Below are 12,888 nucleotides of genomic sequence, written 5' to 3'. Positions count from 1 at the left end.
GTAATAGTTAGTGATAGGATTGTAAGTGATTTTTCTTTTCTCTGGTATACTTTTCTATACTGTCTAAATGTTTTCTGGTGAACACTATCCATTTCAAATAAGAAAAATAATAAAGCTATTTCCATTCTGGAAAAAATATCAGTGGGATTTATAAATAATATTCAAATCACTTGGGAAACAGGATTCATTTTATCATAAACCTACCAGGATCCCCTTAACTGTAAAAAGACAAAACACTTTAAAATGTATTCTAGAAATATGCTGTGGACTCTTGCGAAGGATGAAAGCACACTTTGCTTTGTGAGATATTTATGAAAATTTCTCTGAAAACTAAACTTTTTAAGAGAAATATATACTTGAGTTTGCTACTTAAATATTATTTCGAGTCCCTCTGGGTAAAAGAATGTCTATTCCCTAATTTATCTTGTGAAAAATTAGGGAATAGACATTCTTTTACCCAAAGGTAATACTTTACTTTTATTTATTCCTGAGAAAGAAAGCCATCATGCTTTGATTTAGGTAACTAAGTGATCTGGGATTCCAATTACTGCAAATTAAACACTGTCATTCAGGTAGCCAGTGGCGACCTCGGCTTCCTGCATACTCACTGCAGGTGAAATGTGCCAAGAATTCGAAAGATGGACACGTCGGCCTTTAAGTAATGACCACCAACAGCCGCTGCAGACAGGGAGTTTTATTTTTTCCATTCAAGCTTTATCAAATGGACTGTTCAAAAAGCATATACAAGAGCAAAAAATATCACATGCAAAAATCAAATGTGTTTTGTCTTACAGTCACTGGTTTTCTTTTGGAAAATAATCCACATTTGAGTAACTAGCCTAATTCACACATTTCCCAATTGTTTCCATTTCATTTCCTTCTTTAAAGTAAGCAACAGTAGATACATTTTAAGCAGCTGATCGTCATCTTTCTCATCTTTATTCTACTGAAATAATATAAAGCTTACCAAATGAAACCATATACTGTCCAGAAATCTGAAAAGATTCATTTACATAATAAATTCCAAAACATAAGAAATCATATACAACTGATATTTTGCAAAATGGATAAAAATTAGAATAAGCTATCTGAAAGCAAACATAAACAGTAATAATTTCTTATCTAAATAATTTTAATCAAATGAATAATATATTCATCTGGTAATAGCCTCTATCTTTCAGAACATAAAGAAAGTGCTCAGATTACATTAAAAAAAAATAAGATAACAAAAATCTCACAGAACTGAAATAATTTAAATAAAGATGACAGCATGGGGAATCTCTATTACATTTTTGCTCCCAAGACAGGGAGGCAGGCATAAATTTATCTGAAATCAGAAAGGGACTACAGCACTAAGATTGTAAATGCAAAGCTTCCAGCCTTGAAAAGATATAAACTATCTTTGAAAGGTTCTCATGCATCCTTCTTTAGATGAAAGCCATTAATGTAAAATCAGATTTCTCAGCTAGACTGCTTGTCACCTGACAGAGCCAAGTCACTTTCCTTGACTGTCCTTTTCTAGCCCACTATCAACATTCACTCAGCAGGGCTCAAAAGAACAAATAATCGTCTTTTGAAGACACTTTGTTCATTAGGATCGATACACTGTCTACTCTCAGGAAAACAACACACGAAAATAGCAACCGAGTAGAAGAATCTTCGTGCCCACCTCTCTCTGGAGCTTCAATGGAGCCAACCTAGAATGCCACGCGCAGGGACAGCACCGCAGTTCCAGATAGGGGGCTTAATCCTTTTCCTCTGAAGGAACCCTAAACTGAACTCTGCAGGAAAACACCAGAGTTGTGGTAAGAAGTAAGATTCAAGCTTTCTCTTCATCTGATACTTGAGTTGTGATCTTAATGAATTCCATTCTACACACTAATCGCTAAGACGAAAGTTGGTGTAACTCACCTGATGACATCAACCTGGACATTCCAATGCCAAGGGTACCAGGTATGGACCTACCCTACTTATTTTAATAATACTGAGATTACTCACAACGCTTCTGAAGTCCTATTTTGAAATTTCTTTCAACTCAATAGGATTTCAGGTCATTCTCACTTTCTTATTTATGCTTTTCTTAATGTTTACTTGCTTAAAGTATCATTTTCATAAATCGTTAAAAAATTAAGCTATCTTCACTTCAGAGGGAAATTTTTTTTTATATGTTCCACAGATTCTGAAGGCAGTTCTAAATAAGAGTCTATCAAATGCTCTTGGGAGACTATTTTGAAGGACAAAATTCCAGAGAATGCAAAATCCATGCCATCACTACTCTATCCCCAGTTAGCTAAGTACCTGCTCATGGTAGGTGCTACCCACATACACACACTCTCTCTCCCTGAATGAATAAATACAATTTATTTGGATGCTGAACTTCTAGACATCTGACTTTTAAAACCATTGTTTTATGATCCTTCCTTTTATTCTAGCTAGCTGAAATTATTTTCTAATGTTTTATACCTAAACTCAGTGAATTTAAGAGAAAAGTTTAAAAATCGGTAGTGGGATTCAAGCCACTAAGTTTTATAACACGGTTTTTTAAAAGGTCAATCAACAGAAAATGAAAAAATGGGCAAAATGAGAAATGAAAAGGACTCAGTGGCCAAGCAGGTGGCAGCAGGTGGTGGTCAGCTGAGAAAGAGCACAGGGAAGTACGCCTCCTCTGGCCCTCACCGCCTCCAGCACAGCTCGACTCGCCTGCCCTCCCCCCCCACCTCCCGGCACAGTGCCTGCCGCCTTGAAGGTGGGGGACAAGGGACATCCGCTGAATGAGTGAAGGACCAACTAAGAGAAGGGAGAGGGAAAGAAGGACCCGCCTCTGCTGCAGACTGGTAAGTGTGGTGTCTCCTCTCTGGCCCCCAAACCAAAGGGCAAGAACCGTGTGGCTTCACCTCCTGCCCCGGAACAGAGGTCAAGATGATGCCTACCTCACTTAAATGCAATGCGTAGCACAGCTATAAAAGTAGTCAGATAGAAACTAGTTTTTAATCAATAACCAAAAACAAGTGTCCTGAGTTCTAAGGAAATAAAAATTAGTCTATATTTACCTTTGATGGGGCTTAGGTCAAGGCAGGAGCCAACAACTTTCTAAAAAAAACTGCACTTCTTAGATTTTGAGAAATAACGCGAAGTATCCCAGTTTCGACAATATAATATATAGCTAGGGTAATCACATATTTTATTGTCCAAACTGGGATATTCTGGAGAGTAAAAGGGAGCACGAGTAGTCATTATTCTAGGAAAAATAACTGTGCCAAGACAGCAGACACGAATAGGACTGTCCTGGGTAAAGAGACATCCGATGCTAACACAACAGCCTTTTTTGGAAGTTTGTACTATTTCCTTTTTTTCAAGTTTTCTATTAAACTACAGAATATAACACTCGGCAGTGATGGAATACTGAACACTGAGTAACAGCTCAGTTTTGCTCCCTTGAGAAGACATTTTCTAAGTGATGCCACAGAATTCCCACTTCTTCCCCACACCGAAGGTTTTTCAGCATCAACTAATGTTTTAAATGGCTCTGAGGAAACAGTTTGTTTTAATAGTAACAAGAGAAGTTTACCGTCTCTTGTTCATAAAACAGACTTCCGAAATGATAAACCCCAATTATGAGTCTCGGTCATAACATGTTTTAAAAATCTTTATATTAACCATGAGATTCTCACAAATACATTGCCACAAAATATTTTAGAAAAGCTAGATAGCCACCAAAATTAAGAAGTCTAATCTGCGGATGGTTACAGAGTCGCCCCCAGGTAATGAACCTGCGCTGGTAATGAAGTCGCCCCGGGTAATGAACTTGCATACGCCAGCAGCACAACGCCGGCAGGGGTGCCGGGCGGAGAGGCGAGTGAGCGGTTCAGTCTCTGAAGAGCAGCATCCGCTCGGCGCACGTCTGCCCCACCAGGCCTGCGTACTGCAGCACGGCGGCCTCCCCGCCCGGGTCTCTCCGTTGCTTCTTATACACGCCGTAAGGCATTATGGCCTTCTTGTAAAACACCTGCAGGCGGTCAGGTTCCTTACTGCGACCTTCATCCACTGCAGTAACAAAAAATATGGATTAAAAACAGCCCCTATCAAACCACTTTCCATTTCCTAATTTAAGAATGTTTAACTGAAGTATAAAAATTATGTATTATGTATGAAGATGTCTTCTCTGAGCAGCATGTTCAAATGAGGGTGCGCAGTATTGAGATTAACTTGAGCATGTTAACAAATAACAAACGCCCTGCTGAGAGGCAGTACATTCCCTCCACTAAGAGCGCTGACACATCAGGGAGAGACGAGGAATTGTATGCAATTTTTCAAATGGCCTTCAATGTCCTTATTATTTTCTCATACACGATAAAGTTTACAGCTCTCCAGCATCGTTCCTGAGTCTGATTTAAATTTATTTTGCCTCTCCCCGAGCCGACATACACTGTGTGAAGTTTCCATCCCTGCAGTGAGGCTTTCTGCTGACTCAGCAGTTTGGGCTGACTTGAACTGGCCCGGTTGGGGCGATGGGCACTCGTGTTGTGCAGGCAGGAGGGCAGATGCTTGCAGCTTTCACGGAGATGGCCACTATCGGTTCTCCTCTTCTTCCATATAGAAGAACTTCTGGTTTTTAGCAGGGCATACTGTTTCCCAGCCTTCCTTGCAGCCGGGTGTGGTCCTGTGACCAAGTTCTGGCCAACAGGATACAAGTAAAGGGTTTTGTAGGACAGCAGGCCCAGGGTCTTTGCCTCCTTCATTTTTTAGCCCTTCCTTCATTCTGCTGCTTAGAGCATGAATATCACAGTAGGAGCTCTAACCTCTGTCTTGCAGCTTTCTCTCAGTTCAACAAAAACAAAAGCTAGAAGGAACCTGGGTACCTGAGAACTTCGTGGAACAAAACGGCCATTCCAGCCCTGGACTGCCTCTGTCTAGAATTCTACATAAAACAGAAAAAAACTACCTTAAGACAAATTATTTTAGGTTTCTATTATTGGCAGTTTCTCTTAATCCTAACTAATACAGAAAACAATGTTAACAGCATCTACTAAAATGTTTTCTTTTTTTTAAATCATTGACTCAGCGAGACCAGTTCTCAGAATCATCCCACAGCTGACTAAATATGAGAATCATCTGAAGAGTTTTTAAAAAAATACCAAAGCCTGGATCCTATTCCCAGAGATCCTGATTTAAAAACCTGTCTCAATGGAACCTGAGCATCAGTATTTTCTTAAGCCTAAGAGGTGGATTGAGAACCATTGTCCTAGAAAAACACACACACCAGTGTTTATATATATGTGTAAGGATATTTACAGCAATACTCTCTGTAATACTAAAAAACTGGAAGCAACATAAATGTCCATGAATGGAGAACTGGTTAATAAACATGTTAAGGTATATGCATACAGTAAAATGTTATACAGCTATTAAAAAGACAAAGGAAAATATTGTTAAGTGAAAAAAAAAATAGGTTCCGTATTAAAAGCCTAGTATATGCATAGAGAAAGATCTGGCAAACCTACACTAACCTGTTAACAGTACTCGTCTCTAACTGTTCCCTCTGCCTGGAACCACCCAGCTTCTACTGGTTGCCCTCCCTGGACCCTGCGCCCCTTTTCTCTTCAGCCCAGGGGTGGCAGTGGTTTCCTGCTGCTGCTACTCTCTGGGTCACACCTCTGTGCTCCTGCCTCTCAGCAATACCACTGCCTGTTATCACCAATTCCGTGAATTAAATGTTCTCTGTTGTAAATACTTGAAGTGGCTTTGGTGTACCTGGTTGGACTTCAAAATATGTGTTGTTTCTTACAAATTACTTTATCCAACTGAAGCAGAAAATCCACATACTTTAAAACAACTAAATATTTAACATTTACTGGGTTACCACATCCCTTACCAGGGTAAATGGCAAGCAAAGGAAAAGGCAGGGACCTGGTTCCTGCTGTCAGTTTCAGACAGTTTAAAGCGTATGGATTGCAACACAGAAATCTCCATCACCCGGCTATAAATGCTACTAGTAGGAAAAGGTTAGATTCAATTATGCTTAGAAACTAATACAAATAGAAAACTAGTAAAGATCAGTAAGAAGAGCAAAGGAGAGAAGCAAGGACAAGTGGTAAAATTGCACAAAACCGGCTAAATCTAAAACCTTGAATTTTTAAAATGGCATTTTAAAGCATGTCTATATTTAACTACACAGAATGATGTTTCACAGTTTAAACCTTTATCCTAAAATATTTTAGGACAGACATCCTTTAAAATTCAAATGAATGGAACACTCTAACAAATAAAAACTTAAGATTTGATATGCCATTATCTTATTTTATCTAGAATGAAATGCCACCCTCTAATTTTTATTCTTTTCTAGTATGACATATAAAAATGAAAACAGAAGATAAGGAAAAACCCACCATTATGTATAATTTACATCAACCATTTTAGAGTGCACTCCTCTTAGAGAGTAGGAAATTTTGTATTGTTTCATTTGTCAAAAAATATATTTCATTTCTATTTATTAAGATTACAGGAAATGCTTTAAGATTCAACCACTGAAACACACACTGACTTGTGATACTGCTGAATCTATTGTTTAACTTATATATCTAATTTTCATAAAACTTCTAAATTAATTTATAGCATGTTTAGAGAACCTTATAGCAAAGAAATCAATCAAGTTCAATAGTTCTTTTTACTCCAAATACTTTTGAGGCCTTTGTTCTGGATTAAAGTAGTCAAATGCTTAATATACTCAAAAAGTAGATATCAACCAGCTGTTGATTTTTTTAACATCACATGTAATTACCACAAAAAGTGGTAATAATGAATTGTAAAATCCTCTCCTCATTCCCTTCAATGTTAATATATCCAAGTCATCGGAGACGCAAATATATTTGGTCTCAGTGCTCAAACACTTCGGGAGTTCATGGCATTGTAGTTACTGTTACTGCTGTTGTTTGTTTAATATTCCAAATGCTGTGTTCCTGACATTCTATCACCATTTCAGCAGAAATACTGAGACTTAATTCAAACTTTTTATACATTTATTGAAATACAAGTTAGTTTTCTTAATTGCCCCTAATTCTTAAATTTTCCCATTATCACACTTTGACTGTAAAAAAAAAAAAGGCACTGAAACATCATAGAGATAAAAAGTAGCACTCAAGCATATCTTTCCCTACCTAAAAACACTTAAATTGCAGCTCAAATTTGGAATGTAAACTTAGAATTCTGCCTACCCAAAGGTGCCGAAGTATCAACCTAAAACTGCCAGTACTTTTGAAAAAGGAAACAGATCAACAAGACAGAGTGTAAGAGAAACAGAGAAAAGATACACTGTAAAATGTTTAAAACTTGATATTTCAATAACTTGAACTAACGTTAACATTTTCTAGGAATTAGTCATCAATGAAATTACTGAATACTCAATAAAATGCACATTCATTTCTTATTTTATATCTTTTTAAACCATAAAAGTAATGCTTTTTTAAGAACTCAAATAATACAGAAACAGAGTGATGTTGGCCCGCACACACAATCCTCTCTCCGACCCCTCTCCCCCCTTGCCTCCCCAAATGTCCATCCACGTTCTCAGTGTTTAACAATTCCATAAGATGCATTTAAAGATTTAAATACAGCTTCTTTTGGATTACATTCTAGCCACATCTTATATTACAGCCAGGAAATCAAATCAATTACCCTTTCAATGGGTACTGTATTAACTTCAGAAACCACTGACTATCATTATACAAACTACAATTGTGTTTTCTGGGATTAGTAGTCTGCAGTTTTAAAACCATTAGTTTCATCTGCAATGAAGGCAGATTCTGATTCTTAGTACAATCTATATAATGAGTATTAAAATTTAAATTTAAAACCTAAACAAGAAAAATTCTACCAGACACTTAAAACACTGAAAATTAGTTGATTTATTTACTAAAGTTAAAAAAAAAGCAAATATCCTCACAAAACCCTCCTGTAATCACACGTGTGTTGCTTGCCTGATACATGTTATCAGCGTTTGTAGACAAAAAGCTACATAGCTAAACCAATACAGCACAACAGGCCTCTTCTTGAGGGGATCTTGAAGATACTAGAAAAATAAAGCCATTCTGAGATTAAAGGCCATATGTCATCTCATCTAAGGGAAACTGCCAGCTCATTTTGAGATGTCTTAAAAATGTCTGCCAACAAGAACTTCTTCCATCTTTCCTTTCTCTAACGTATCACAATTTAATTTCATAAAATAAAAACCAAAGGCAATCCTGCAAACCCTTTTCTGAGATGAGCATTTGATCACTAGTGACACAAATATGCTGTCAACTCTGTGATGTTTTAATCTTCAAGGAAAATTCTGGTGCGCAGCAACTGCTTGATTTCCCCCAGCTTTTTATTCACAGGAGGTGAACTGTACATCACGGGTGCTTTCAAAGGAAAAAATCTGGAGATCAAAGCTTTACTTCTCCTTCTTATGGGGATTTAACTCATTCCTTATTCTTAAAGAGACTTTATAACTTCTAGGCTTTCCAGAAACTGATGAAACAGTCTGTTTTCTTAACTTCATTATTTATTGTTACAGCATTACAAGAACATGAAACATGAAAAAATAAACATAAAAACAAGTTACATACTTGTTACATACAGTTTCTCATAAAGATAGCTGTATAAACGGTAGACTCGGTAACATTAACGAAGCTAAATATCATTGGGCAAAAAGGGGATATAACGGAATTTGAAAATTTGAACAAATAAATATACATGATGGAACCCAACTATGAAACCAAACTCAACTCTGGCAAGTTCAAAGCCAAACATGATTTAGAACACTGTAAAGTGACAAGAGGTATTAACAAATGTTTTAATTGCCATGGGGGAGTGTATGGGGAAGGTGGAGAGAATTTGAGAGGAAGCTTTTTAGTATGGGAGAGCAACGGGCAAGGCAAGGGAATACACAGCAGTTACGACAGAAATTAACTGAGCTCAATCAGTGAAGTCTTCAAGCCCATTTGGTGGGAGAGTCAAAAATCGATTTGGGAATCCCTCAGGGAGAATTACACATTTTCATATTCTGTAAGGAATACTGTTGGCTAGTCATTTCACTCAATATTTTTTTGGTAAAAATGAAAACTAAGAAAACAAATCTAAACTTAGCTTATTTGTGAAAGAATATGCAACAACAGCTTTACAGAAACAATTCTCACACCATACAATTCACCCATTTAGAGTGTACGAATCTATGGTTTTTAGTGTAGTCACAGAGGTGTGTAACCATCACAACAATCAACTTTAGAGCGTTTTCAGGAACCCAGAAAGAAACCCCATACCTACTAGCGGTCACTCCCCACTGTCCCCAACTTCCTTAGCCCTAAGCAATACCAATCTCTCTATAGAATCAGACAATATGTGATCTTTTGTGACTGATTTATTTAGCACAATGTTTTCGAGGCTCATCCACATCACAGCATGCATCAGCACTTCACTCCTTTTTATTGCCAAATCATATACTATTGTAGGGATACACAGTAGTTCCCGTCTTATCCGCATTTTTGCTTTCCTCGGTTTCAATTACCCGTGGTCAACCACAGTCTGAAAATATTAAATGGAAAATTCCAGAAATAATTCATAAGTTTTAAAGTGTGCACTCTTTTGAGTCGTGTGATGAAATCTCGCAGCACCCCACCCCGTCCCTCAAATCATCCCCTTTGTCCAGTGTATCCCACCTGTTAGTCAGTTGGTAGCCATCTTGGTTATCAAATCAACTGTCATAGTATCACAGTGCTTGTGTTCAAGCAACCCTTACTTTACTTAATAATGGCTCCAAGTGCAAGGGTAGTGATGTTGGCAATTCGGATATTCTCTTACTGTGCCTGATTTGTAAATTAAACTTTATCATAGGTATGTATATAGGAAAAAACATAGTATATAGGGTTCAGTATATCCATGGTTTCAGGCATCCACTGGAGGTCTTAGAACATATCCCCTGAGGGTTAAGGGGGAACTACCGTATCAATTTTTATTTATCCATTCAGCAGCTGATGGACATATGGGTTATTTACTTTTAAACTACTATAAATAATGCTGTTATGGACATTTGTGTACAAGTTTCTGTGTGTTTTCATTTCTCTTGGATATATACCTAGAAGTGAAATTGCTGGGTCCTATGATAACGCTGTGTTGAACCTACTGAAGAACCGCCAGATGTCTTCCAAAGTGGCTGAACCATTTTTCATTCCTACCAGCAGTGTATGAAAGTTCCAATTTCTTCACATCCTCATCAACACCTGTTTTTATCTGCTTTTCCTATTGTAGCCATCCTAGTGGGTATGACGTGGCATCTTATTGTGATTTTGATTTGCACTGAGTCAAAGCTAATGATAAGTTTCTTTTCGTGTTCTTATTGGTCATTCATATATCCTCTTTCTATTCAAATCATTTGTCCATTTTTAAACTGGGCTTTTTATTGAGCTATAAGAGTTGTTTATATATTCTGGGTATTAGATCCTTATCAGATATATGGTTTGCAAATACACCCTCCCACTCTATGACCTGCCTTTTTACTTTGTTGATGTCTTTGGAAGTATAGAAGTTTTTAATTTTGATGAAGTCGAATTTATTATTTTTTTCTTTTGTTGCTTGTGCTTTTGGTGTCATATTTAAGAACCATTGCCAAATCCATGGTCATGAAGATTTACTCCTATTTTTGTTCCCTAAGAGTTTTACGGTTTTAGCACTTATATTTGGATCCAATCCATTGTGAGTTAAGTTTTGTATATAATGTGAAATAGGGAATCAATTTCATTCTTTCGCATGTGGATATCCAGTTGACCCAGGACCATTTGTTGAAAAGATTATTCTTTCGTCCACTCAACTGTCTCGGTATCATTTTTTTTTTTCTTTTTTCTTTTTTGGAATCTCCTGCTTGTATTCTTCGCCTAATTCTTTTTTTTTTTTAATTAATTAATTAATTTATTTATGGCTGCATTGGATCTTTGTTGCTGCACGCGGGCTTTCTCTAGATGTGGCGAGTGGGGGCTGCTCTTCGTTGCGGTGCGCGGGCTTCTCATTGCGGTGGCTTCTCGTTGCGGAGCACGGGCTCTAGGCGCACGGGCTTCAGTAGTTGTGGCACGTGGGCTCAGTAGTTGTGGCTCGCGGGCTCTAGAGCGCAGGCTCAGTAGTTGTGGCGCACGGGCTTAGCTGCTCCGCAGCACGTGGGATCTTCCTGGACCAGGGCTCGAACCCGTGTCCCCTGCATTGGCAGGTGGATTCTTAACCACTGCGCCATCAGGGAAGCCCCTTGGTATCATTTTTGAAAATCAATTGACCATAAATATGAGTTTCTTACTGGACTCCCAATTCTAGTCCACTAATACATATCTCTATCTACATGCCAGAATCACATAGTCTTTAACTCTATTCTTCTTTTTCAGGATTGTTTTGGCTATTCTGGGTTCCTTTAATTTTTATGTGACTTTTAGGATCAACAATCAATTTCTACAAAGAAGCCAGCTGTTATTTTAATAGGGATTGCATTTAATCTGTAGGTCAATTTGAAGACTTAACAATATTAAGTCTTCTGATCCATGAACATGGAATTTTCCCATTTATTTAGGTCTTCTGTAATTTCTTTCAACAATGTTTTGTATTTTACAGAATATAATTTTTTCACTGCTCTGTTAAATTTGTTCCTAACAATTCTATTCTTTTCGATGTTATTATAAATAAAATTGTTTACTTAATTTCATTTTTAGATGGTTTATTGCAAGTATACAGAAATAAAACTGAGTTTTGTGTGTTGATCTTTTATCCAGTAACCTTGCTGAATTCATTTATTAGTTCTGATAGTTTTTTAGTACAGTCTTTAGGATTCTCTATATACAAGATCATGTCATCTGCAAATAAAGATGGTTTTATGTCTTCCTTTCCAATCTGGATGCCTTTTATTTCATTTTATTGCTTAACTGTCCTGGTGGAAGTATCTTTTTAAAGGGAAAAAACTACATAATGTTGTCAAACTCATGATATGATGGTAATTAAAAAAACCTCTTGACTCCCAGAAATCATAATATAAAACTAATTCATCAAGATGATTCTTACCAGAAAGAACTCCAGATTAGTTCTGATGTTATGGCATCAAAGCCCTGTAAAAAGGTCACCAGAGGAAAACAGGATAATGCCAGACTCATGGTCTACAGCGTACAAAAATCACACCAACTTTACCTCCTGCCTCAGCTCACTGACGTGAGGACTCTACTTAGATACTGGTTACTGGTTACCTAAGTAAAATGCTAACAGGAAACCCCTCCTGATGATGAATAAGGGTTGTATTCTTTCAAATTTCTACTCTATGTGTTTTGATCCTTAAATACACTCTTAAATACCTCCTTTTTCACCACCAGTGTTTACCGTAATAAAGGCTACACTTAAAAACTTGTAACAGTATAATAAACGTAAATTGAAACACGTAAAACATACCATTACAGAGTTTCTCAAAGACAAAGGAAGCTGGTTTGTGCAGCTGCTGGTGTGTGTAGGGGCTGGGGCCAAAGAGGCAGTCTGCGAGTCCAGAGCCGCCTAAGCCCTTCCTGGCTTGTGTGGTCAAGAGATTATTTACATACAAAGGAACTGATCATATAAATAAATATACTGAGAAAAATGGGAGCTGGATTTCTCTGTCAGAGAAGGGCTAGAAAGGGAGAAGACTAGAATAAGTTCTGCTGTGTTGGATCAGAATTGGAGGTACAGGTGAAAACTCATGGTGTTTATACACTGTATCGACATACAAATACACAAGTAGGTATAAGTGCGTGAGTGTATTTCCTAGATCTGTCTGTTGAGAGGGCTTGGAAGCAATGAAACCCCAGTAGCAATGAGCATACTTATTGCCCAGATCTTGTTAGCTAAATATTACTCTCCACA

The 12,888-nt window shown here is 37.4% G+C and overlaps 1 protein-coding gene across 8 annotated transcripts in view; it reads right to left on the bottom strand.

Annotated features, from left to right (window-relative positions):
* Positions 1 to 493: 493 nt before the first annotated feature.
* The window catches only part of ATE1 (arginyltransferase 1), a 169,757-nt gene continuing 157,362 nt past the window's right edge, over positions 494 to 12,888 (bottom strand). For all 8 annotated transcript variants that reach the window (XM_061187570.1, XM_061187785.1, XM_061187580.1 and 5 more), the window contains one exon: positions 494 to 4,044. In XM_061187570.1, the coding sequence (XP_061043553.1) occupies positions 3,866 to 4,044 (179 nt within the window). In that variant the 3' untranslated portion in view covers positions 494 to 3,865. The remainder of the gene's footprint in view (positions 4,045 to 12,888) is intronic.

Source organism: Eubalaena glacialis, chromosome 1 (genome assembly GCF_028564815.1).
Source record: "Eubalaena glacialis isolate mEubGla1 chromosome 1, mEubGla1.1.hap2.+ XY, whole genome shotgun sequence".
NCBI lineage: Eukaryota > Metazoa > Chordata > Mammalia > Artiodactyla > Balaenidae > Eubalaena > Eubalaena glacialis.
Note: the sequence above shows the minus strand (reverse complement) of the source record. Positions and strands in the feature narration are given on the sequence as shown.